Here is a 27,866-nt window from a genome sequence, read left to right as displayed (position 1 = left end):
AGGAATACTTTCCTTTGATTGTTGGGAATATCGTTTGTGATTATACGTAAAAGGAATGCCTCCGGTTTTTGACTGAAAGATATTTTAAACATCTTTTTGATTTCTTCATAAATTTCATTCCAGAATTGTTTAATGGGTCAGCATTCCCACCACATGTGAAACATTGTTCCTATTTCTTTTTTGCATCTCCAACAGGTATTTGGTTTTAATTTGTAAATTTTAGCCAATTTTACCGGCGTTAAGTACTATTGATACACCATTTTCACGAATTTTCTCTGATTGTATAATATGCCGTAAATTTAATATCACATTACCATAATTTCTCCCATTGGTCCAGCCGAATTATGTATCCTATATCGCATGCCCATTTAGTCATAACTTCTTTTACTTTTTCATCCTTTAACTCCCATTATAATAATAAATTAAGTATTTTGGATATATTCTTTTTTGAGTTTTGTAATAATACTTTTTGTAATTTTGATTCTTCTTTTTCAAATCCTATTGCTTTATCCTGATTGAATATTTGGGCAATTTGGTGATATTGCAACCATGTGGTGCTGTATTGGGTCACCTCTTTGTATGGTCTTAGTTTTAATTGGCCCTGTTCCTCTTTTAGGAATGCCTGGTATGTTGCCATTCTTCCAATCATATTTTTCTTTTTAACTGATATTACTTCTAACGGTGGTGGATGCGGGGGGCGCCGCGGGTTAAAGCCTCAGCGCCTACGACCTGCCGATCGAAAGGTCGGCGGTTCGAATCCCTGCGGCGGGGTGCGCTCCCATCGCTCGGTCCCAGCACCTGCCAACCTAGCAGTTTGAAAGCACCCTCGGGTGCAAGTAGATAAATAGGGACCACTTACTAGCAGGAAGGTAAACGGCGTACCGTGTGCTCCGCTGGCTCGCCAGATGCAGCTTGTCACGCTGGCCACATGACCCGGAAGTGTCTGCGGACAGCGCTGGCTCCCGGCCTATAGAGTGAGATGAACGCACAACCCTAGAGTCTGTCAAGACTGGCCCGTACAGGCAGGGGTACCCTTACCTTTACCTTACTTCTAATGGTGAGACCCACCATGGGGTTTTCTGTTCTAACAGCCTTCTATGTCTCACCCAGACCTTATATAATGAATTTCTAATTACATGACTTAGAAATTCTTTATGTACCGCCACTTTGTTGTAAATTAGATAGGCATGCCAACCGTATCTGTTGTTCCATCCCTCCAAGTCTAAAATGTCATTGTTATCTAACTTAATCCAGTCTCTGATCCAACTAAAGCATGACACATCATAATATATTCTCAAGCCTTCCACATCTGTCACATGTCCCTACCTATGGTGTGTGTCTTGCAGCTGATGGTGGCTGTCATTTGCTTCCGCCAAACAACAACCCAACGGGGGATGTTGGCCCCCTCAATATTGGGGGGTATGAGCCCCCATGGCCAGGATTCAACTCAGATAGGAATGCATTTAATTATCTGTGTTTTCCAATAATTCTTGTAGCTTCCCCACCGCTAGAGTCTCCACCAATTTGCCCCAGATTTTTTGGGGGGAGGAGTTAATATTCCAATTTCTCCTCCATCTTTGCCTCGCTGGCTAGTCCCATTTCCTCAGCACTGTGTGATCAAGTTTCTCAATGTGACCTAGATGTGTTCATCTACATCTGTCGTATGTCCCACTCGGCTACCTGTGCCCTGAGCCAAATTAATTGTTTGGTCCCATAGGCTGGCTTAAGATGTGGTTTAAAAAACTGAGGATTTTGCTCTAGTTTGCTCTAGTTTGAGTTGCCAATCATTCTGGTTGCTTCCCCTTGGTTAAAAGTTGTTTATTTGTTTGGAAACCTGTTATGGTGAGAGGAATAAATATAATAAAGGAGGAATAATTCAATCTTGGTGTAGAAAAGCCCCGAAACTGTGCAAAACCCTGTAATTTTATATTAGGAAAATAGTGCCATTGAAGTAGCAAATATTTCCACTGACTCTAAAACCTAGTTAACGACACACGGCCTGAGGGGTTGAGGTTTGCGCTTCATCCTGGGGTTTTAATTTAGACCTTTGCCACTGCATTTCTGAAGGAAAGGGGGGGGGGGAGAGAAGCAGGGGGATAAAGGGTTGTATATAAGAGTATTTGATATTTCTCCAGCAAACCCAAAACCAACAGCAGAAGCAGGACAAGACGGAGCAGCCAGCTCTTTGCTGCTTTTCAAGCAGAGCACCCTTTCTGGCTGTTAGGCTCCCTTCCTCTTTTTTGTTGTTTAATCCCTGAATGAACCTCCCTAATGACTGCGCCAGATGTAGCACTGCCATTCACTTCTCTCCTCTTGCAGAGAGAATGAAAAATCCAGATAAATGTGCTTGGGATTTTTCAAGTCCAGAGTCTGGCTCTTTTGGATCACTTGCTGGCTGATTCCAGTGGCTGCAAATGGTGTCATTGTACCTCCTGAAGGAGGCATTCCTGGCTGAGAGGAATGCAAATGCACCCTCAGCAAATGTGGAGTGGTTGAAGTAACTGAAAAGTTCAGTGCTGGCAGGGTTTGTGTTGTGTGGCTGCAGGCATCCGATGGGGTGTCTGCTTGGAGAAAAGGAATGAGAAAGTACATGAAGATAGTGGAAAAACTTGGAATGTGTCATAATGCAAAGTACTAATATTGCCGTAGTAAAACAAGCCAAGCTAAGAAGAGTCACTCAGGATATTCATGATTGAATCACACACCATTGGTGGGACATCTTTTCAGGATAGATCCCTACCATGACCAACATTTTAAATTTGGCTTGGCACCCTGTGATCATACTGGTTTTTGGTATTTTGATGTTGCTTATATTAGTATGTATTTTATACGTTAAAGTTAAACATTTGTATGGGGAAAAGGTATAGGTTTTTTTCCTCAGAGAGGGAAGGAGGAAGAGATTAGCTAAGCATGGAAGAGGTAACCGTGTTGGACCAAGGGGTGGAGTTTATGGGCAATCTATCCGGAAGACATTTGTATTTCGAGGAGTTAGTGGTCTGACATGGTTACCCTTCCTGCCTTCTCTTTCTTCCCCCTCTCGATCTCCTGAGCCATGTATCAGGAGATTTTTAATGCTGGATGTGTTTAGATATGCTGTAAGCCCCCCAGAGTCCCTTGGGAAAGCCAGCCCAATGGGTGGAGTATAAAGATGATGATGTTGATGATGATTTATTTATACATATAGCCGATGTGCATACAGAAACTGTGCAAAAACTTGCAATGTTTATATTTTAGTAAGATCAATACAATCACAGTTGCAAACACTTTCTTTTTGCACTTTGTAAACTGCTGATATTATTGTCCCTTGATGAAACCAAGTTAGCCCATGATTTCTTTGACCAAAAAAGCACTAGAAAGCAACATTTGTAAGGGCAGTACAGAATTGGCCTAGTGTGAAGGCTGGAGTACTTACAAGTGATGCACACAAAATGTAAGCCACAAAGAGCAACATGAAGGTGTTTCCATGTGATGGCTACCTTTGTGCCGCAAGGTATAATGTGCATATTGGTTGGCATTCCAAACCATTCTTCTCCATGGCACGGCAAAGCCTGAGAAAGGCTTGCAGTATCACAAAAATGGCTGGACAGCCAAGTAAAAAAAACAACCAACCACCACCAAGCCAGCAGCACCCCCTGTATGGCAATTATGTGTGCCAGCTCTCACAATCCCATTTCTCAGAAGCAGTCATATGATGAATACAGTGCAAAGTCTCTGAGGTTTATGAGGCTCTTGCTGATCCGCTGCCTAGGCTTTAAGTTGCACCTCACTGGCGGCAGCCTATGTATTTTCTTCCACATTGCCCCTCCTAGACAGCATGGAAACCATGTGATTCAAGTTGGACCAGATGACAAAGTAGTGGAATTCCCTCTCCTTGTTCAGCTTGTGGACATAGTCTGCTCTGTGGTTGGCAGCATAGTCTATGGACCTCAGGGATGTCAGCGAGCCCGTAGAGCTTGCCCGGGAGGCCTGGGAAGACAGTGAAGAAAGCGACCAAGCTCTAGATGAAGTTGAAGTGGCCTCCCTAGAAATGGGAGATACTTCTTTAGATAGCACCCTCTGAATGTAAAACTTAGTTAAGGACATATGACTTGTGGGGTTGAGGTTTTCACTTCACCTTGGGGTTGTAGCTTGGGCTTTTGCTGAGGGGTCAACAGGTGAGGAATTTGAGTCTGGTCCTTCCACAGGTTGGGAAGAAGGAGGTGGGAGGCTGTCCACAATCTGAGAACAGGACGGCATTAGATTTCCCTTTAGTTTTGATATTTCTCCAGCAAACCCTATTTTCCTTGTCTTTCATTCAGTTGGAAGTATTGGAGCCAGCCTGTCAAATATATATGGATTTCAAAGTTCTTAATTTATTAATTCCCCCCTCTAATAACATTTTATATGTTGCCCAATTTCCCTTCATGTTTTTCTTCTTAATGCCAAAGGCTTCGATGGGCGAAATGCACCAAGGGGTTGTAGGTTCCAGGAGATATTTATATTTTATCCATGGTTTATATAAGGTCTGAGTTGTGTGACTGCATCTTCTGGTAAGGTGTTGGCAAGGGATTGAATCTGGGTTTAGAAAAGGAGTAAGGACACTTCTATTGAAGGGTTTTGGAATTCCCTGCTGCGAGTAACACAGGTGCATCCTCAGCAAATTTGGGGTGTGTGCAGTAACTGAAAAGTTCATTTAGGGCCGGGTGTGAACTGTGTGGCTGTACCACCTGATGGTGTGTTTGCAAGGGAATCCATCTTGCTATAGAAGAGGGCTGAAGCGTTCATGTAGCTGATGTCTGTACAGAAACTGTGGGAAATCCTGTAATTCTATTTACCTAGCATAGAGGAAGGGGGATGGAATGGGGGCTGCGGAAACCACCCCTTTGCAAATGGCCACGTGGACCAGCAGGGCAGGGAGGACGGGGTGAATGTGGCGCCATGGCAGCCATGTCGAAGCCGAGAACTCGGCCCGCCTTGTTCCAGGCCTCTACTAGCAGCAGAAGAAGAAGAAGAAGGAGGAGGAGGAAGGGACGGAGCAGCCAGTTCTTTGCTGCTTTCCAAGCAGAGCACCCTTTCTGGCTGTTAGGATCCCCTCCTCTTTTTTGTTAATTAATCCCTGAATGCACCTCCCTAATGACTGCGTCAGATGCAGCACTGCCTTTCACTTTTCTTCTCTTGCAGAGAGAATGAAAAAGCAGGATCAATGTGCTTGGAATTCTTCAAGTCCAGAATATGTCTCTTGTGGATCCCTTGCTGGCTGATTCCAGGGGCTGTAAATAGTGTCATTGTACCTCCTGAAGGAGGCATTCCTGGCCGAGAGGAAGGGTGTGAACTGTGTGGCTATACCACCTGATTACATGTTTGCAAGGGAATCAATTTTTGTGCAGAAAAGTGCTGAAAAGGACATTTGCCAGTGTTTAATGTGTTTATAAGCCAAACAGTCACCTTTTTAAAAACAAACACAAGTACAAAGTCAAAAATAAAACCACAAAAATAATGAACCGCATGGTCATAACATACAAAAAATTGCCGCCAACTCAGGAGGTAACTACAACATTCCAACTGCTGAATATATTTATAAATTTTACACTTCTGTAAAAAAAATAGACTTTTTGAGAAGTTTCAGGTTTTGTTTTGCTTTGTTTTGCTTTTTTGCTTACATTCTGTCTCCCAGCTCCTTTCCCCTTTTTCCTATGTGTGTGTTTTCGAGCCTCAGAGTCCCTTTCCCCCCACTTTCCCTTTTTTCACCTTAAGACTAGATGCAAAGCATCCAATGGCAGAGTTGCATGACTTCAGCAGGGCTTCACGACAAGGCACTTTGACTTGGGACGTGTGTTTTTTTTGTTCTCAAAAGGAAAAACAACAAATCAAGCCAAATGAAAACTTTTTGCCACGTGAGAGTGTTTCATCCTCTAGGTGATATTTACAAAGAACATCACACTCTGTTGACATGCTCAAATACATAGTTAAGTGCTGCTTTTGTTTGTTTGTTTTATTCCTCCATCACCCCACCCCCAAACCAAATTGTAAAACCCAGTATAGCTTTGTCATCATGAAAAGAGCGAAAAATTACCATTTATACAAAAAAGAAAGAGCGCGCGCGAGAGAGATAGCCCTTCGTACTCCGAAGAATGCAATATGAATATGCAAAGAGGTTGTTCACATCAAGAACCCAGAAGGGAAGCAAAGCCCATGGCACATAATACAATATTACATTGTCTATGCATGGATTTCCTCCCCAAAGTCCCATTGCTCCCCCCTAAGGAATGAATTGCGGGCTGGGGGGAAATCATCGCGGAAGAAAAAAAAGCTCTCTCGTCCATGCAGAACAGAAGTGGAGAGGAACTCCGGTGTCCGGGAGCTTGTGTCTTCAGGCAGTTGAAGTTGAAAGATATGTCCCAACCCCAGCCCACCCCCCGGCTGCTGGAAAGCTGGGGGGCTGGGCTGGCTTGCGAGGGAGTCCACTGCTCCTCCACCAAGTGCCGGAGGAAGATTCGTTATTTGCACCCCACCCTCCCTAGACGGGGTGGGTGGGCGTCGCGAAAGTCTTGGTGGTTTTCTCCTCTCAGCAGATCTCGATTGCCCTGGGCGAGAAAGTGGAGGCCATGTCAGAAAGTGCAGAAGTCACTTGCGAGCTGAAGGGGCTGCCGAGGCCCCTGGGGATGGGAACGGGGTAGCCGCCGCCTGGCTCTGGAAAGTGGAGGAGGCCATGGAAGCGTAGCTGGTGGCCACCAAGGGCGAGGGGAAGGAGGGGAAGGGCGATGTTACGGGGGAGGCATATGAAGTAACGGGAGAGGCATATGAGTCACGGGGGGGGGGAGAGTAGGAGGCCGGCCCCGGTGATGGGTAAGAGAAGACGGAGGCCAGGGATGGGTAGGAGGCGGGCGAGGCGGAGTAGGGCGCCAGCGTGGAGGCGGCCACGGAAGGTGCCGTCGGGCGCATTTGCCAGTGCCTTTTTGCGATGCAGTTTCACTAGAATGGTCACTTTTAACCTGGTGCTTTTCATAAATAAGGGGAATACTGAAGAGTGAAATCAGAGCCTTTGAATAAGATACAAACGCAGGTGAACAGCCACATCCACACCAGAAACTTTAGTGAGTCCACAAAGTCATCCATTGGGAAGAGGCAGTTGAACTCCTAAACTGTGCTGTTGAAGGGGCCAAGCAGCATAAGGGTGTATCTTTGGACAAGCAACATCTTAATCTAAATAACCCCTTAATGGCTAGCCAATCTAAGGGCTTTTTGAAAAGGGATTTTATCTTGGTGCAGAAAAGGAGTGATGAGTACATATAGCTTTGCTGCTTTCCAAGCAGAGCGCACTCTCTGGCTGTTAGGACCCCCTCCTCTTTTTTGTTAATTAATCCCTAAATGAACCTTCCTAATGACTGTGCCTGATGAAGCACTGCCGTTCACTTCTCTCCTTTTGAAGCATAAACTCTGCTGATGTATGTTGAGAAAGTGCAGCAGAAATTGCAATGTGTGTGTGTGTATTTGGTTTTTTTAAAGAAACACCAGCTTAAGATTTATTATGCAAAAAGCTTTCATGAAAAGTTTTTTTTAAAAAAACCCACACCAAAGGAAGTAGAATTTATGGATGAAGAAATCAACCTTCCTGCTAAATAAGATGCATGTGTTCTCTCTATTAGAGTTCGGCAACAAAAACCATGAGGCAAAACAGCCCTAAGACACCTCAGTTTTCATGTTCTTGAAAGTCCCCTTCACCCCCCAAAAATTATGTTAAAAAACTATAATCCAAAATATACATAAAAGCTGCATATATGCAAAGTTGTTTTTTGTTGTTGCTGCCCTTTTTTCTGAGCAAATGACAGACAAGTCCACATTTGTCATTAGCTGATTCAATGTTGGAAGTGTGTGATTTCAGTAAGAAATCTCATGACCATGCTTCTCTTTGCAAATGCTTCTCTTTGCAAAAAAGCCCCATGTATATATTTTAAAAACAGAAATGCTACCTTTGCAGCAGCAAATACTTTCTGATCCTTTCCCCAGCCAAGGTCTTTTCTCTCTCTCTCCTTCTATCTTCTGTACAACTAGAGAGGACCTATGGAATCTATGACGTGTTGCAAGATTTCCATGGCTGACTTTGGTGCCTTGCGTGTTAGGACCCCCAAGACCTCCCGAAATAAATACACAATTTATGCCAAATTTAGTTTACGGTTATTGGCATAATTTTGGCCAGAATGAAAAATGAAGATAAATGTGCCTGGAATTCTTCAAGTCCAGAATCTGGCTCTTGTGGATCACTTGCTGGCTGATCCAGTGGCTGCAAATGGTTTCATTGTACCTCCTGAAGGAGGCATTCCTGGCTGAGAGGAATGCAAATGCACCCTCAGCAAATGTGGAGTGGTTGATGTAACTGAAAAGTTCAGTGCTGGCAGGGTTTGAGTTGAGTGGCTGCAAATATCCGATGGGGTGTTTGCGAGGGATTCAGTCTGCTTGGAGGAAAGGAATGAGAAAGCTCATGAAGATTGCGGAAAAACTTGGAATGTGTCATAATGCAAAGTACTAATATTGCCGTAGTAAAACAAGCCAAGTTAAGAAGAGTCACTCATGATATTCAGGATTGAATCACACACCTTTGGTGGGACATCTTTTCAGGATAGAGCCCTACCATAGTATGTATTTTATATGTTAAAGGTAAACATTTGTATGGGGAAAAGGTATAGGTTTTTTTCCTTAGAGAGGGAAGGAGGAACGGATTAGCTAAGCTAGGAAGAGGTAACCGTGTTTGACCAAGGGGTGGAGTTTATGGGCAATCTATCCGGAAGACATTTGTATTTCGAGGAGTTAGTGGTCTGACATGGTTACCCTTCCTGCCTTTTCTCCCTTCTCCCTCTCGATCTCCTGAGCCGTGTATCAGGAGATTTTTAATGCTGGATGTTTTTAGATATGCTGTAAGCCTCCCAGAGTCCCCTGGGAAAGCCAGCCAAATGGGTGGAGTATAAAGATGATGATGTTGATGATGATTTATTTATTACATATAGCTGATGTGCATACAGAAAGTGTGCAAAAACTTGCAATGTTTATACTGTATTTTAGAAAGATGATTACTACAATCACAGTTGCAAACACTTTATTTTTGCACTTTCTAAACAGCTAATATTATTGTCCCTTGATAAAATCAGGTTAGCCTGTTATTTCTTTGACCAAAAAAGCACTAGAAAGCAACATTTGTAAGGGCAGTACAGAATTGACCAGGTGTGAAGGCTGGAGTACTTACAAGTGAAGCACACAAAATGTAAGCCACAAAGAGCAACGTGAAGGTGTTTCTTTGTGATGGCTACCTTTGTGCCACAAGGTATAATGTGCATATCGGTTGGTATTCCAAACCATTCTTCTCCATGGCATGGCAAAGCCTGAGAAAGGCTTGCAGTATCACAAAAATGGCTGGGCAGCCAAGTAAAAAAACAAACAAAAAAACCAACCACCACCAAGCCAGAAGCGCACCCCCTGTATGGCAATTATGTGTGCCAGCTCTCACAATCCCATTTCTCAGAAGCAGTCATATGATGAATACAGTGCAAAGTCTCTGAGGTTTATGAGGCTTGTGCTGATCCGCTGCCTAGGCTTTACGTTGCACCTCACTGGGTGACAGCCTATGTAGTTTTCTGCCGCATTGCCCCTCCTAGACAGCATGTTAATCACGTGATTCAGCTTGGACCGGATGACAGAATAGTGGAATTCCCTCTTCTTGTTCAGCTTGCGGAAATCGTCTGCCCTGTGGTTGGCAGCATAGTCTATGGACCTCAGGGATGTCAGCGAGCCCATAGAGCTTGCCCAGCGACCGAGCGCTAGATGAAGTTGAAGTGGCCTTCCTAGAAATGGGAGCATGGGGTGCTTCAGAAAAAAGGAATAGCAAGCCTGCTACTTTTCAGGGGAAAGTGGTGCTTTAAACAGCTGCGTGGCAGAACTGGAAGGGGAGGAAAGTTTTATTGGCATAGAGGTGCTGAGGAGTATTACCTGTGTGTTCCTGATCATCAAAATAGGAAGGCTGCCTCAGGCAGCTGATTTTAGATGCCCTGAGAGGGGCAATGGGTTGTTCATGATTTTAATTTATTATTATCAGATTTTTTATGGACAAGGAGCAGGAGAGCACTGTCCCTCAGACGTTGTGGGGGCCGGACGATATTTTTTGTGGGGAACGAATTCCTATGCCCCACAAATAACCCAGAGATGCATTTTTAATAAAAGGACACATTCTACTCATGTAAAATGCTTAGATTTCCAGACCGTCCGCAGGCTGGATTTAGAAGGCGATTGGGCCGGATTCGGGCCCCCAGGCCTTAGTTTGCCTACCCATGAGTCTTGTTGCTTTCTGCCTTGTGTACTAAAAGAAACTGGCCACTCCTTTTCCCTCAGCAAAATGTCTTAGATCAGCTCTCAAAAGTTCAGAAGACAAGCATGATTTTATATAGTGGATGTTCCTCAAGTTTGTGCTTCTTCAGATTAATTAAAAGAGCGAAAAGTAGTGTGGCCCTTACCTGTTCTGATTCTCTCCCTATCCTCCACTTTTGCAAAGAAACAGTGGACACTTTAAACATTGCAGTTTTGTTAAGTCTTAGAATTTAAGTGCCCTTCCTGGGTTCAGACGGGACGCAGGTGGCTCTGTGGGTTAAACCACAGTGCCTAGGACTTGCCGATCAGAAAGCCGATCAGAAGGTCGGCGGTTCGAATCCCCGCGATGAGGAGGTGAGCTCCCATTGCTCAGTCCCTGCTCCTGCCAACCTAGCAGTTCGAAAGCACATCAAAGTGCACGTAGATAAATAGTACAAGTAGATAGTAGATAGTTGGCTCCCTCGGCCAATATAGCGAGATGAGCGCCGCAACTCTACAGTCGGCCATGACTAATGGTCAGGGGTCCCTTTACCTTTACCTTTGTTCAGAGAGTGTTGCCCTTCACAATTAGTATTGTTTTGTGTTTTTGATTTTTAATTCAAGATTCTTACTGGAAGGTTTTTATTTTATGGGAGCCAAAGTTTGTGAATCACTTAATTTCTTAATTTAAAGCAGTGTAATCTAGTCTCTCTAATTCCCCAGCAGAACTCCAAAACCTGAGGCATCTTTAGTGGAGTCCCAGACCAGCGTGGGGGAGCAGGATTTGCCTGCCGACCAAGCTTCTCCTGGCAAGGGCAGGCAGGGGCGAAGCGCAGTCCCGCTTGGCTCTGGTGGCCAGGCTGAGTTGACGCGCGGAACCCTTCCCGCCCTGGGCACGTTGGTGGCGAGGGCAGCGCCTGGTGCGGTGGGTTGTGTTGGCCACGTGCACTCCAGCACAAAAAAGGACGCAAAGCCGCTGCGTTTTGGTTTTCCCCCAACCAACCCTCCATTTTTGGGCTTGAGCAGTCCACGTCCCATCCCTTCCTCCTTGGTGCTTTTAGCTTCTGTGGGGAAGGTGAAGTGCAGGAGGAAGTTCCACAGGATAATCCCTGGCTCTTTGGGTATGGTAGATTTCTTCTAGGATTTGCCGATCAGAAGGTCGGCGGTTCAAATCCCCGAGATGAGGGGGTGAGCTCCCATTGCTCAGTCCCTGCTCCTGCCAACCTAGCAGTTCAAAAGCACATCAAAGTGCACGTAGATAAATAGAGATAGTAGATAGTTGGCTCCCTCGGCCAATATAGCGAGATGAGCGCCGCAACTCTGCAGTCGGCCACGACTAATGGTCAGGCGTCCCTTTACCTTTACCTTTGTTCAGAAAGTGTTGGTCCTTCACAATTAGTATTGTTTTGTGTTTTTGATTTTTAATTCAAGATTCTTACTGGAAGGTTTTTATTTTATGGGAGCCAAAGTTTGTGAATCACTTAATTTCTTAATTTAAAGCAGTGTAATCTAGTCTCTCTAATCCCCCAGCAGAACTCCAAAACCTGAGGCAACTTTAGTGGAGTTGTTCATTAAAATGTAGCTACCGTCTTCAATGCTGCTTTTAGACAACAAATTGTGGTCATGATGCTATAGCTAAATGGTTATGTCAAGATTCAATCTCCAACATGAACAGGCTTCCACAGAAACAAGATGTGGCATTAAATTTAGCATTTCACAGCCTTACTAGCCCATTAGTAGTCTAAATATAACAATGTATAAAATAAAATTGGGCACTTCTCCTCCTTAGAGCCAGTTGCTTTCAAAGCATCACATCCCCAAACTGGCATTTCATTCTCTCATTCAGACATCTGACACCTTTGCAGTTGAAGGATGATTGTTGTTGGAGCCTCCTTTGGAATATTTAGCTGAGATTGGGGGTAGAGTGGTGAATAAGAAACAGAAAAGTTTTACGGGCTTAATTCTTGTTTGTTTGACTGCTGGTTAGAAGACCCAGATGGACAGCTGGTCTTTCCTAGAATCGCCACCCAAAACGCCGGATGTTCTTTGGGAATTAGATTATAGCTTTTTGCCAAAGCTCCTGTATCTTTCTGCTGTGCCTGTGGCTCCCACCTGCATGCTTAAGTCAGCCTTCGCTAACCTGCTGTCTTTCGGCCTGCCAGGTGTGCCTGTGCCTTTAAGGGAAACGCAGGGGTAGAAAGAAATCTGCAGGTGACAATTCCAGGGACAGAAAGGGAAACAATGGAGCCTCAAAGCAGGGTCTGGAGGAGGCTGAAAAGTTGGCGGCCATGGGGTCTTTTGGATTTCCTTGGGGAACCAGGCTATAAGCTTGAATACACGTGTATTCGCAAGATATAGGGGGTTTACTTTATTGGAGGGTGTGTGGTCCCCGTGGGGGGGGGGTGAAATTGGGAAGCAGAGTCCCTTTAACTCGCTGGAGTTTAAACTGGCCAGGGGGCGGGGCTACGGATCTCTGTTTCTAACACCTGGGGCGTCCTCGGCGTCTTCTCTACTTCCATCTGCCTGGCGCTGCGGGAGGGAGGGTGGCAAGGGGTGCTTGGAGCTCGCTCGCTGCTGCACCTCCTCCTCCTCCTTGGCGAAGGGTGCGCTCCTGGCTCCGCTCAGCATCCGGGCGGAGCGCATCCGTGCTGCGGGACGGCGGAGAGTCCTGGGGTAGGTAGGGTTCTGGCTGGCGATAGGGGCGGATGGGGGGGGCATTTCGGGTGGTGGGATTTGGGTAGCCGCCTCGCCCAGCCAAGCAACTTCGTTGTGGCTTTGGGAATGTGTCGGGTTGGCCCTCGACCTTGGGTCCTTGGTTTCAGGAGGAAGGGCTGCTCCGCGGAGGTAGAGCTTTGCGGTGGGGGGGGGGGGGAGAGGCCAGGGTTACTCTACCCGCAGGATTTCCAGGCAGGGCTGGGGAAAGAGTCGGGTCTGAAACTGCGAAGAGCACGTGTGTATGGACATGGGCAGTGGCGTGTGGGGTTGGGCCGGGGGAGGGTAGTCCCAATCGCGCGATTTTTAGGGGGCGGGAGCCAGGCGCCCCCACGCAGGGAACCCCGTCCCGCCCCGAGTGCCGCCGGGACCCGGCTTGGACTAGCCGCCGCGCGTCCCAGACCAGCGTGGGGGAGCGGGATTTGCCTGCCGACCAAGCTTCTCCTGGCAAGGGCATGCTGGGGCGAAGGGCAGTCCCGCTTGGCTCTGGTGGCCAGGCTGAGTTGACGCGCGGAACCCTTCCCGCCCTGGGCACGTTGGTGGCGAGGGCAGCGCCTGGCGCGGTGGGTTGTGTTGGCCGCGCGCACTCCAGCGCAAAAAAGGAGGCAAAGCCGCTGCGTTTTGGTTTTCCCCCAACCAACGCTCCATTTTTGGGCTTGAGCAGTCTACGTCCCATCCCTTCCTCCTTGGTGCCTTTAGCTTCTGTGGGGAAGGTGAAGTGCAGGAGGAAGTTCCACAGGATAATCCCTGGCTCTTTGGGTATGGTAGATTTTTTCTGGCCATGGAGGTTCTTTTCAGTTATCGTTGGTTATGATGGATGTTAGATGAATCCTATGTCTTCTTATTTGGGAGCAAAGCCTGTTTACTCCTAGGTAAAAATGTGTAGGATTATCCTGCTGCTCTATGATATTTTCTTTCCTTTTAAAAAACAACAACACGCTTTTCTGTACACTTAGAGGGAAAAACGTTTTTGGGTACTGCACATGGAAGGTTGGAAGCCATAGCAGCTTCTGTTGGGTAGGTGAGGTGCAGGCAGAAGTTCCACAGGATTATCCTTGGCCTCCTTGGGTAGGGTTGGGAATGTCCCCTTGTCTGATGCTATGGTGGGCTCCTCACAGTCAGTACAGAACTCTGGATGCACCTGTGGTCAGATTTGGTACACACAGCTCCTCTTTATGTTGTGTTCTTGGTTTTCCTCGAAATGTTTTTAACTAGAGCCTAACTGCAAACCCAGAGCAGCTGCAGAGGAGCAGGAACCTTTGTCACTAGGGGGCGCAAGTCTCTAGAAATCTTAAGGGCTGCCTTTCACCAGCATCTTAGTTCTCCTTAGTCTTTGAAGTGCAGCAGCCTGCCTGGCCCTGGAGAGAGACTTTCTGCAGTGCAGCTATGCTGTTGAGTCCATATCCTGTGCATGCATGAGTTCTGGTGTTATGAGAGAGGGAGAAAAACATTTTTCCTACCCAATTTCTGCAAGTCTTGCAGGATTTTAGAACCTCTGGTTCCATTGCCTCTAACTTGCTTTTCCTCTAAACTTCAAAGTTCTGAAAGCTGCATATTTCCTCCTAGTTGTTCCATTGATACGGCTGATCTTACGAAAACGTCCTGCTTGCATTCCCTTATGTACCTGGCGGCAAAGCAAGCGTTTTGCTCTGTTGGGTTAAAGGCGCTATTTGAAAACATTTCCCATCTATTCTCCTAGATTTTTTCCATTCAAAATGCAATAATGCCATTTTCCCCCCACATTTTTTTTTGACCTTTGCCAACGTAGTGCCCCCTGAGATGTTTTGGGCTATACCAGGTTGGCGAAGCCTTCTCTAGAACCTGGGTTTGGCTGAGCCTATCAGTGGTCAGTGGTTTGAATAGCCAAATAGAACTTCCTGTTGAAGGAGCAGTCTACCTCTGAATACCAACTGCTGGGGAGCCACTTAAGAACATCCAGGGGGATCAGGTTAGTCCTTGATGGAAGCAGGGTGCTGGACTAGATACACCTTGGCTCTGACAGAGAAGGGATCCTCTTTTGAGCAGAGGCCTCACTGTGCAGCAGCTTTCACCAAGTTTGTGTCTTCCAAGTGCTTCAGATTGCAACTCCCACAAGGCCCATAATGCTGACTGGACCTGCTGGGAGTTGTTCAAACCATTCACCATGGTTCTCCTATAAGCCCTTTCTGTTATTCATTTTGTTAAGAATAGGACTGTTAAAAGCAGATTTTGAATACCAACAGACCCATCAGATGGCGATGGGGATTTCATAGAATTAGAAGGGACCTGAAGAGTCATCTAGTCCAACCCCCTGCAATGCGGGAATCCCAACTAAAGCATCCATGACAGATGGCCACCCAACCTCTACTGAAAAACCTCCAAGCAAGGAGAGCCCACATACCTCCCAAAGCAGGCTGTGCCACTGTCTAAAGATCTCTTATTGTCAGCAAATTCTTCCTGATGTTTAGTTTGAATCTCCTTTCATGTACCTTGAAGCCATTGGTTTGAGTCCTACCCCACAGAACAGAAGAAAACAAGCTTGCTCCATCTTCCATGTGACAGCCCTTGAGATATTTGAAGATGGCTATCATATCTCTTTCAAATCTCCTCTTTTCCAGGCTAGACATACCCAGCTGCTTCAACTGTTCCTCATAAGTGTTGGTTTCTAGACCCGTGATCATCTTGGTTGCCCACCTTGGCACAGGTTCCAGCTAGACACTAGATGGCGAGGGTGAGCTCATGGCAAATTCAAGATATTTTTCAAAACACTTTAAAAAAGTATTTTTTAAAAATTTTTATTTTCAATGTTTCAAAAAGAAAAATCACAATTTTTTACACACACACACACACACACACACACACACACACACACTTACATTACACCATAGTCCATATCAGTACCTTTCTAAACTGCATCTAATTGCTTTTATCCAAATTATGGTACTTCATTTTTATCCTTTGTTATTTTAAATTACAAGTGCTATGTCAATCCTGCCAACATTTTAAAATGTTTACAGTGTTCTTTACTATATTCTTTAGAGGTATGTCATTGTTTAGTAAATTTCTTAAACTCTTTGTGCCTGATTTTCCCGGTCAGCCTTGTCATCTAAGCATAGTCCATCATCTTCATTATCCATTCTCCTTTCAATGGGGCTCTTTTTTCTTTCCATCCCTGGGCAAGTAGTATTCTTGCCGTTGTCATCGCATACATAAACAGTACTTTCTTATCCTTCGGTAATTCTTCTCCTACCAAACCTAATAAAAAGGCCTCTGGTAATTTTAAAATATGTGTTTTATTAGTGTGTTTTTTATGTGTATCTAGATTCCACCTTAGAGCTTTTCCAATATTCCTCTTTTACATTGCCAAAGCGCCCCAAGCCTCTGAGCACCATAGGTTCTGCCTCTCCCTTTAGAGAACAGGCTTCGTGCTAGCAAAACGTTTCCTGGCGTTCTTCTCACAGGACTGTATTAGCAGGGATGTATCCCAAGACGCCTGATGCAGTGCTTCTGGAAGATGGAGGGGAACTCCCAAGCCATGGCCTGTTCCATCATGAAGCTGTTCCATCATGAAGCAGTGGCCCTCCAAGGTAGGTGGCATTGTGGGCCTTCTTCCAGGCAGGTGGAGCTTCTACTGAGAAGTCCTAAGGCAGGCCGGCCTTCCAGCTGGGGTTGGGCACATGAGGCTGGGTATCTTCAGAGGGTCAGGAACAGTGGCGTAGCGTGGGGGGTGCAAGGGGTGCCAGCCGCACCGGGCGCAACATTTTTGGGGGCGCACTCGGAGCTCTCTGCCCCTACCTGGTCCTGGTGGCTCACTCTCTCTCTCACAGTGCTGGCTGCGAAGGAAAGGACGAGGCTGCGCGCTCCCCAGCCCAGGCGCCGCCTTCTGCGCGCACACTCGCTTGCAGCTAGAAGCCCTGCAGAAAAGGCCGTCGGGTGCAGGAGCGGCGCCTACGTCGCGCTTCCCGGAGGGGGCGCGTCGCCCGGCATTGGCGCGCGTTTGGGCGGGCTGCGGAGGGCGCGAGCGCTGCGTGCGCCCCAGGAGGCCGGCGAGGGCGCGAAAGCGGGCGGCTCGCTCCTCCCGTGCGCCCGAAGGGGCTTTTTTGGCGGTTCCCCCGCTGCTACAGAGTCCTAAGCAACGAGAAGGAAAGCGCCTCATGAGCATAGCACTGGAGGGTGAGTCTCAACTTTTCTGGACGAGCACTCAATGTGTTGCAGATATTAAGCATAAGAAACGCTCCTCATTGTCCACACCCATAAAAATATTCATTTATTTTTTTATAAATATTTTATTAAATTTTCAAATACATAATACAAGATCCCTACACCAAAAAGCCAGAACCAAAATACCAAAGAGCCATATAGAAAGAAAGAAATAAAAAAGAAAAAAGAAAAAAGAGAAAAATATAACCAACCATTCAGTACAACTTTTCTTATATAACTGATTGGACTTCCTCACATCTCCTTACCCTGCATTATTTATAATAAGAATGTCAGCAAATTATTACCTTGTTTCATACCTTATTTTGTACTTTCCAAATATTATACTTCTAAATTTAAAACAATTTTTATCAATTGCTCATACCTTAAAATTAAACATAGTGTTGCCTTAAATTTCGACCTTTTCTTACTTATAACTTAATTTTCTATTTTACAAAGTCTATTTGCTGGAACTGATATTTTCTAAATCGTGCAAATACTTAACATTCATACAACTTATAATGTTTTTGTAAATAGTCCTTAAACTTCTTCCAGTCCTCTTCCATTGTTTCTTCTCCCAAGTCTCGGATTCTGCCAGTCATTTCAGCCAATTCCATATAGTCCATCAATTGCGTCTGCCACTCTTCCAGTGTGGGCAAGTCTTGTGTCTTCCAATACTTTGCAATAAGTATTCTTGCTGCTGTTGTCGCGTACATAAAGAAACTTCTGTCCTTTTTTAACACTTTCTGGCCGACAATGCCCAAGAGGAAGGCCTCCGGTTTCTTAACAAAGGTATATTTAAATACCTTTTTTAGTTCATTATAGATCATTTCCCAGAAGGCTTTCACTTTTGGGCATGTCCACCAGAGGTGAAAGAATGTCCCCTCAGCCTCTCTACATTTCCAACATTTATTATCAGACAGGTGATATATTTTTTATTCTTTTAATGATAGTTTAGGATTTATTTAAATATCATTTCAGTCTTTTCAGAGCTATATATTCACTGCTCTGTAATAGTCTATAAGCATAATTGTTACTGTAAATTAAATTAGCTTTTTACGAAAATACCGTGCGTGTTTATGTTTTGTTTCTTTTTTCAAAGCCAAAAAGTGTTTCAGGCTTGTCGAGTTTCCCGGAGTGTGGAGTTATAGAGAGTCGAGTTTTCGGGGTTCTAATGTTGATCATATGACTCTAAAATACTTTTTAAAAACTTTAAAACTCACTAATTTTCATCTAAAATTTAGAAAACTTCCCTGGGCAGAACCCCGGTATGGGCCCCCCCCCATATTTTTTATAAGTCAGCGCCCCTGAGGGAAGGTGTTACTGCTAGGTTAGTGCGCAGTTTAAACCGATTTAAAATGTCTGTTTAACAAAAGAATGGTTGCAGCCTGCGCTGTTGGGTTATCTGACAACGTTCTTGAGTGAATGGAGATTTAAAAGAATGTTGTGAACCTGCAACCTGCGCCCCCATCCGCCAAAACGCATGTGGATTATTTTTGAGCGAGCTGCGAGGTGTGCTGCTTATTTCCCCTGATGAAATAGTGGAGCAATAATCCCCCGAGCTAATTTTTAATCCGAATTCTTTGGGCATCCGAACAACTTTTGAGAGTCTAGATACAAATGGGCCGTGCTCCCAGGCAGCAGCAAAAAGAAGCTGGCAGCGGCGGCATGTGACACAGGCCAGAGAGATCTTTATGGGGGCCCTGCCCTGGCCTGCTCTAAAGGGGGATCTATGGGGGGCCCTGCTGTAAAGGGGGATCTATAAGGACCCTGCTCTAAAGGGGGATCTATGGGGACCCTGGCCTGCTCTATAGGGGGATCTATGGGGGACCCTGCTGTAAAGGGGGATCTATAAGGACCCTGCTCTAAAGGGGGATCTATGGGGACCCTGGCCTGCTCTATAGGGGGATCTATGGGGGACCCTGCTGTAAAGGGGGATCTATGGTATACACTGATAATTGTTTATTTAATTAAAAATGTTTTAATACTGCTTAAATGTTTGTTTACATTTATTTTTTAAAAGTGTGTGTATATATATTCATATATATATATATATATATATATATATATACACAGACACAGACACAGACACACACACACAGACATGTGTTTGAGGTGCACACCCTAATGCCATAGGCTGCGCACCCCTATGCACTCTGTCTGACTCTGACATAACAGTTCGCTCAGTCAGTTTAACAGCGAGTGAGCAGAGTCAGCAGTCTGGCGCTGTCACAGATTTCGCAAAAAATTCGCTATTGTCACATGGATCCTCCTCCTAGCCAATCAGGAAGTGGGATCCACTTCCTCATTGGCCAAAAGGCGAATGCATGCAATTGGCTGAGCTGCCGAGCAGGAGGCGGGAGGACTCGAGGAGACGCGGGGAACTGAGTAGAAGCCGCTGCTGCAGCTAAGTCTCTCTGCATTGAAAGGGGCCACGCTGGTCATTCCGCACTGAAAGGGGGCACGCTGGACACTTAGCAGGGCATAGGCAGGATCACTAAACTCATCACATGCATTCGACGTGTAGGGCCAAAACCCTCCTCACATTATGTAATGGCTAGATGATTGGGACAGAGCATCTCCAAAACTGTAGTTCCTTTGGGATGTTCCCAGTTTGCGGGTCAAGACTGGCATGTTGAGCTGATCAGATGGATTGAAGTTTGGTTGGTTCAACAGTGACGAGACAGATTTCGATCCATATGTAGCTGGTCCAGCTCAACATAAGTTGATGTAAGCCAGTGGGTCTAGCAACCTTTATTTTATTTTATTTATTTTTTTGCTGAAAGAGTAAGGCAATAGGCATGTATCTGAAGAAGTGTGCATGCACACGAAAGCTCATACCAAGAACTAACTTAGTTGGTCTTTAAGGTGCTACTGGAAGGAATTTTTTTTATTTTGTTCTGGCAATAGGCATGAAGGTGGATAAACATTATGTTAAGAAATGGTTATACAATGAAGGGGTGCTAAAAGTGCAGCAAGGCAAGAAAGTGATTTTCTTTTTTTTCTTTTTTTTAGAATTTTAGCAGAATACTACATCCATATCATGCCATACAAAAAAGAATCTGGTGCACAAGGCAGGAAAAGGAGAAAGATAGAGACAGAGCAACAAGCTAAGTTAGCTGGAAGCCTTCACCGGTTTTTGGTGGGTACTGCTGAAATTACAGCAGGACTATCAGCAGCACCACAGGAGACTCATAATCCTGATCCTGTGTCGGTGGACATTCCTGTTCCTGCATTAAAAGCAGAGACAGTTTCACCTAAGGATGTTTATACTCAGCCAAATCTGCCAGAAAATATTGACCAAAAAGTTTTTACAGATATTGGCTATTGGCCTGAAACCATGGATGAAACCTTGAAAACTGAACTCGTCAGGCGAGGGACAGAGGAACTGCAGAATAAGGATGCATGGTTTCCAAGAGACATTAATGGCAGGTCATTTTGCAAGGATTGGTTCTACATACATTTGGAGAATGGTGAGACTATGTTAAGGACATGGTTGGTGTTTTCTCCTGTAAACAATGCTGCATATTGCTTTCCTTGCATGCTTTTTCAGAAGGCTAAAGGGAAAAGTTCATTTGGAAAGTCAAGTGGATTTAATGCATGGAGAAAGTTAAGCCCTAGATTACTAGAGCATGAGCGCAGTTCACATCACTTTAGTGCATTTACAATGTGGAAAGAATTAGAAATGCGGCTGCATAAACAGGAGACTATTGATGTTGCTGCCCAGCTTGCACAACAGAGGTCATTTGAAAAATGGAAGGCAATCTTAGTCAGAATACTTGATTGTGTTCTGTATCTAGCAAGGCAAACCTTACCCTTACGTGGTCACTCTGAAGATTTAAATACAGATGGTAACTGTGGAAATTTCTTAGAAACTTTCAAGTTACTCGCCAAGTATGACCCAGTTGCCAAACAACATCTTCACAGAGTACAACACACAGATGGTTACATTGTGTCCTATCTCTCTCCACAGAGCCAAAATGAGTTTATTAGCCTGCTCGGTGATCACATTCGAACAGTCATCTTTCAAAATATCATAAAGGCCAAGTATTTTGCTATAATGTTTGATAGCACTCCTGATATTTCAAACACTGACCAAATGTCCCAAGTGATTCGATATGTGCATATTGAAGATTCAGGAGTCCATGTGACAGAGTCTTTCATTGACTTTATTCAGTTATATGGGAAATCAGCTGATGTCATTACAAAACAAATTTGTGACAAGTTGCAAGCTGATGGCCTTAAACTAGAGCATTGCTACGGCCAGGGATACGACAATGCTGCGACTATGGCTGGACACATTAGTGGTGTACAAAAACGTATTTTGGATATGAATCCCAAAGCAATGTTTGTGCCATGTAACAATCACTCGCTCAATCTTGCTGGGATGCATGCAGTTGGTGTTGGGACAAAGTCTGTTACTTTCTTTGGCACTGTGGAAAAGGTGTATGCATTTTTCTCAAGCTCCACCCACAGGTGGGATATCCTTAAGAAACATGTACCAATTAGTGTAAAGCGATCGTGTAACACAAGATGGAGTTCAAAGCATGAAGCTGTATGCGTACTTGCTGAACACACTGAGAAAATAATAGACGCTTTGGAAGCGTTGAGAGATGGACCGCAAGAAACCTCTGAAACCAGGGGTGATGCAGGAAGTCTTTTAGTTTGCATAATGACATATGTTTTTTTCTCTTTCTTGCATTTTTGGAACCCAGTACTAACTGAAGTAAATGATACTCAGATCTACCTGCAGCAAGAAGGACTTGCGCTTGATCAATGCGTGCAAAAGTTAAAAGCACTGGCTTTATTTTGTCATAAAAAACGTGATAGTCTAGTGTCAAAGGCAACTGAGAAAGCTCTGCAGGTATGCAAAACCTATTGCATACCTACAGAGAGAAGAGTTGGAAGACGCAAGAAGATGGATGGTGAGAACAGTTGCGATGCTGGCTTGACCTTAATAGAGGAAACAAGAAGAGAACAACTGGAAGCAATTGATCAGCTTCAGGCAGAAATTAAAAAACGTACTACGCAGATGAATACGCTTCACCAGCAATTTGCTTTTTTGCAAATCCAAACATTGTTGGATACTGGAAAAGATGATTTTATTAAGAAACAAATTCTGCACACGTGTGCTCAGTACACAGAATTGAATGCTGCATCTATGCTCACTGAAATAACTCGACTTCGGCACCACATTATCTTGTATAAGGAGGTCAATCCTGATGAGCAGGTTGCAAACTGGTCAGCTTTAGATTTGCTTCGCTGGGTGTATAAGTGGAAGCTGCAAGAAAGTTTAACTAACTTTGTTGTCACATTAAGAATCTTTCTTACTATCACTGTTTCTACAGCGAGTTGTGAAAGAAGTTTCTCAAAACTTAAACTAATTAAAACATATCAGAGATCTACAATGAGCCAAGAAAGACTGAGTAATCTAGCAATACTGTCCATTGAGAGAGACTTTAATGTAGATTTCAATTCCGTTGTTGAAAAATTTGCGCAAATTAAAAGCAGGCGAATTTAAATTAATCTGTATATACAGATAGATATCTTGCACTTCTATTAAAGAATTACAATTAGAGGTACAGGATTGAGGAAGTTGGCTCCATCTAGCCCAGTCTTGGATCATCTCCAGGGTATGGTTTCATTTTGATGTTTAGTTTTTGTTCTTGATATTTTTTGTCGTTTACGATGGTTGTGAGATGACATATAATAGCATGGCCCATGCTTGTTGTTGTTGTTTAGTCGTTTAGTCGTGTCCGACTCTTTGTGACACCCTGGACCAGAGCACACTAGGCACTCCTGTCTTCCAGTGCCTCCCGCAGTTTGGTCAGACTCAGACTCATGCTGGTAGCTTCGAGAACACTGTCCAACCATCTCGTCCTCTGTCATCCCCTTCTCCTTGTGCCCTCAATATTTCCCAACATCAGGGTCTTCTCCAGGGAGTCTTCTCTTCTCATGAGGTGGCCAAAGTACTGGAGCCTCAGCTTCACAATCTGTCCTTCCAGTGAGCACTCAGGGTTGATTTCCTTCAGTATGGAGAGGTTTGATCTTCTTGCATGTAGTAACCTAGCCCATGCTAGGTTACTACATTTGTAGATTTGTATTCATAGACCTGCTGAAAATGTGGAGAATGTGTAATGCATGTTCACACTCAATAAAGTGTTTGAAAATAAACTTGTATTTAGATGCATTTTACTTTAATTACATCAGTATTTTCATAACAAACAATACATGTGCTTAGGGGGTAAGGGTTTCTTTAACTAATCTAGTGGAAGAGACTCGAGTGCTAAAATCCACGGGTTAGGGGGCGCAAATTATTTGCCTTGCCCCGGGTGCTGACAACCCACGCTACGCCACTGGTCAGGAAGCACACACACAATGTTTCTTTTTTCAAGTTACATTTTCTACAGGTCAATTTCATTTGTTTTTTTTTTAAATGTATTTTTAGTAAAGATTTTCTTGATTTACAAAGGTATGTGCAATGTCTCTGTCTTGTATTCCCCCCCCCACGTAACACATTTTCCCCCCATTTGTTGAGACATTAGGAAGAATAGGGGGAAAGAGGTGGAGGAGGGGAAAGATGAGTGGGGGTGATTCTATTTTACTTAATATATGTGGGGTTTGGTGTCAGCGTTGCTTGTGCAGGTTCTCTGTTGTTCACTTGTGTTCCTTTGGTGGTGAGAGGGGTTGGCCTAGGGTGTGGCTGTTCATTTGTGGTTGGCTGTGTTGGTCTTTGTGTTCATGTGTGAGTGGGGTGGGTGGGTGGGTGTTTTGGATCAGGTTAGCCATATTGATTTGTATTTTTTTGGTGGATTTTTGTCATTGTCTTGTTGGGCTATAAATGTGATAAAGGGGAGCCATACCGGGGTGAAGGCGTCCTCTTCTATTTGTCCCCGTGTCAATTTCAATTTACTGGTTAATTTTTTTATTAAGCTGTTTCCCATACTATTTGGTACCATTGTTCCATACTTATTCCTGACAGGTCTCACCAGATTATGATGTTTCTGGCTGCTCAGAGTAGGTGGGTTATGAGTTCTTCATGATTTGAGTGGGCATTGTTATCTTGGAAGATGTTTAGTAGGGCGAGTTCTGGGTGATTTCTAATACCTGCTTAGTTATTTTACATATTTCTCATATGGATTTTGTACAGAAGAGTTGGATTTGGGGGCATTCCCACCACATTTGGAAGTATGTGCCTGGGGTGGTGCACCCTCTCCAGCATTTTGGTGAATTACCTGGGCTTATTAGCGCTAATTTCCTTGGTGTTAGGTACCACCTGTATGTATGTTTCAGAGTGAGTGCTTTCCTTTTCTTTGATATGGATTTAAAGCAGGGTTTATACCATGTTGTGGTCCACTGAGTGGAGTTAATGTCATAGGAGGTTTTTTGGGGTGGTTTTTGAAGGTTGTCAGGGGCCTGATTGCTGCTGATTTTACTACTGGATTGTTTAAGAGGGCATGTAATTGGTGGTGTGTTAACCAGTGCATTTGGGCGTCTTCTAGTTTGTCTTGTATTTCTTGTGTTGGCAAGGGTTTGCCATTTTTATAAAGGTTGGCTGGGCGATATAAACCTCTGGTTTGCTAGGTTTTTATCTGGAGGTTTTGTGCTGTGTGATGGAATAATGAGTGGTGTGCCAGGAGAATTAGTGGGGATGGGGTTGAGGACAGTTTGCCTATTTCTGTTTTCCATGCTTTAAGAATGGTCTGTGTGTAGCTGTTAAGTATTGTGGGAATTTTCCTTAGTTTGTTTGGAATTGGGTATGCTGTGGTGCAGGTATTTTCAATTGTGTCTCTCTCCAGGTATACCCACTGTTTTGTTTCATCTTCTAGTATATATGGTATTATGTAGCATACTTGGCTGGCAATATATGTTGGGGATTCCCCATCGTCCCTCTGAGGAGGGGAGGTGCAGGTATTTGGGGCTTATTCTTGGGTTTTTGATTTGTATAGGTAGGTTAGTTTTGGGAGGGTGATCGTTTTGATCATGGTTACTTTGTCTGAGAGGATGTGGGTGGCACTGTGGGTCAAACCACAGAGCCTAGGACTTGCCAATTGGAAGGTCAGCGGTTCGAATCCCTGCAACGTGGTGAGCTCCCATTGCTCGGTCCCTGCTCCTGCCAACCTAGCAGTTTGAAAGCACGTCAAAGTGCAAGTAGATAAATAGGTACAACTCCAGCGGGAAGGTAAACGGCGTTTCCACGCGCTGCTCTGGTTCGCCAGAAGTGGCTTAGTCATGCTGGCCACATGACCCGGAAGCTGTATGCTGGCTCCCTCGGTCAGTAAAGCCAGTCGTTCACGACTGGACCTAATGGTCAGGGGTCCCTTTACCCTTTACCTATTTTGTCTGAGAGAGTGAAGTTGATGTTTCCATCTCTTTAGGTCTTTGTTAATTTGCTGCCACTAGGGGTTGTAGTTGTGGAGGTATACTTTATTGAGGTTTCAGGTTCTTTGTACCCTATGGTATCTGAACTTGCTGTGGCAAAGTTTTATCTTGGTGACGTTAGCGAGGTCTTTTTGGGTGTGGGAAGCACATAGCTTCCAACTATGTAAAATTTACCTGTAGGCCCAACACCATTGCAAATGTGTTGAGTTCTCTGATTAAGGAGGTTGCTGTGTTTATGGGGTCTGGTGCTGTCATGTGCAGAGTGTCCTAATTTGTAGGTTTTGCCTTTTATTTCCACTCCCTTGATGTCTGTGGCTGCTCAGATTCAGATTGCTAAAGGTTCCAGAGCCAGGATGAATAAGAAGAGAGATCATGAAAATCCTTGTTTTGTGCCTTTTTGGATTGCTATGGTATTAGAGTCCCTATTGTTAGTTCTCCATATTGCTGAGGCTTGGGAGTTTATTTGATTGAGGATTTGCAGGAAGTTGGGGTCAAATTTCACGCTAGTACTGCTAATAGGCATTTCCACTCTTAGCAATCCAAAGCATTGAGGATGTTTAGGGACATAATTGTCAGTGGGCATTTAGTTGCCGTGCTGTGTTCAATCACGTTCAGTAGTTTCCTGTTGGGGTCTGTTATATTGCAACGAAGGACAAAGCCAGTCTGGTCTGGGGAAAAATTTTGTGTAGGAAAATTTTTAGGCGGTGGCCAAGTTTGATGTGGAAATATTGTCGTCTTGGTTTCTTAATGAGATTGGGCGGTGTGATTCTACTTTGAGGCTATCTTTCAGTGGTTTTGGGATGGAGACTATTTTGGAGTAGGTCCATGTTTTGGGGTTGAGCCCCCCTTTTATGATACCATTGAATAGGCAGGTCATGTGGGGCATCAGGGGTTCTTTGAATTTCCTATAGAATTCTTCTGTAAAGCCATCTGGGTCTGGAGCTTAGTGTGGCTTCAGGTTTTTGAGGACCATATCTATTTCCTTTTGGGTGATAGGACTGTCTATGAATTCCTGTTCTTCATCCGTTAAAGTAGGCATGGTCAGTCCTGTTGTTGATATATGAAGTGATGTGTTTTCCTTTGATGAGGTTTCCCAATTTATGCCATACAGACATAATTACATGTAGTGTAATTGCTTTTAAGCTATCTTGCTTATCTACAGTATAGGGTGATTCCCTGCCAACCCGTCCGGGTTGCCCTGTGTCTCTCACCTTGTATTGTCTATCGAACCAATGTAGTTGTGCTGTCCTAGAGTGTGGTGGGTGGGGGAGTAGCTGGTTAGAATTAGATTTGGGTTAAAGAGTGTGTGTGTGTGGGGGGGTAGATTGCAGAAAATATCCCATATGTAGTCATATAGGTTTTTATTTATTTTTCTTGGGCCATCTGGCATTTAGCTGTTTGGTTCTAGGTCTCAGCTGGCATGGAGGGCCTTGTTTTCACAGGACTGTATTTGCAGGTATGTATCCCAAGACACCTGATGCGCTACTTCTGGAAGATGGAGGGGCAATACCCAGCCATGGCCTGGTCGATCATGGAGCTGCTCTTCTCATCAGCTGGTATGGTGTTGAAGTTCCTTGTCACCCAGAATGCAGTGGCCCTCCAAGGTAGGTGGCATTGTGGGTCTTCTTCCAGGAGGGTGGAGCTTCTGCTGAGAAGTCCTAAGGCCTTCCAGATGGGGTTAGGCACATGAAGCTAGGTATCTTCAGAGGGTCAGGAAGTACACACACACCCATCCTTCTTCCTGAGTTTCTTAAATTTGGTGAAACTGTTAATATGAGAGCTTAGCAAAATGAGTAATTCCTTTTTAACTAGGCCTTCGTGGCTGTGGACTTCTATTGCGGGTGGGATGTGCGTTTCCTTTCAATTCCCCCCAAACATTTATTATATACTGATTTGAAAGAAAAATATTCAATCAAGGTCAAAATCGGTAGAACATCATAAACGTAGAAGCAATGGCCTAGGGGCCATACTATATAGTATTACCTGAAAGTCAACTTGATTTATTTATCTGGTTATCAAAGCAAACACTGCTGTTTTAGTGCAGGAACTCACATTGTGCACCCTCTGAATTAAGGGGGGATTTGACCTGTTTCTGGTTCAGTAATGTGAACAGTTCTAGTGTCTGTCCATGTCTTTCTAAACACATAACAATCTGCTGTACAAATTAATTGAAACAATGAATTTTGTACAATAGTTTATTGTACAAAACTCACACAGAGATGTACAAAACTCACAGACATGTACATTATTAATAGATATGACCTCCGCTATTTTTAAGCAGCATT

At 44.5% G+C, this 27,866-nt stretch overlaps 1 protein-coding gene across 8 annotated transcripts in view; it reads left to right on the top strand.

Annotated features, from left to right (window-relative positions):
- Positions 1–27,866, top strand: part of LOC309362013 (putative G-protein coupled receptor 34) — a 302,268-nt gene that overhangs the window by 34,340 nt on the left and 240,062 nt on the right. For 6 of the 8 annotated variants that reach the window (XM_081897465.1, XM_081897469.1, XM_081897476.1 and 3 more), the window contains 2 exons: positions 15,621–15,733; positions 27,038–27,185. Coding sequence is in view for 3 of the 8 variants with exons in the window: in XM_081897467.1 (XP_081753593.1) it covers positions 15,725–15,733; positions 27,038–27,185 (157 nt within the window). In the remaining 5 variants the exon portion in view is untranslated. Of the gene's footprint in view, positions 1–15,620; positions 15,734–26,573; positions 26,622–27,037; positions 27,186–27,866 lie in introns of those variants that run through there. The other 2 variants (XM_081897468.1, XM_081897466.1) reach the window with 2 other exon arrangements.

This window comes from Podarcis melisellensis (assembly GCF_964234715.1).
Source record: "Podarcis melisellensis genome assembly, chromosome: Z".
NCBI lineage: Eukaryota > Metazoa > Chordata > Lepidosauria > Squamata > Lacertidae > Podarcis > Podarcis melisellensis.
Note: the sequence above shows the minus strand (reverse complement) of the source record. Positions and strands in the feature narration are given on the sequence as shown.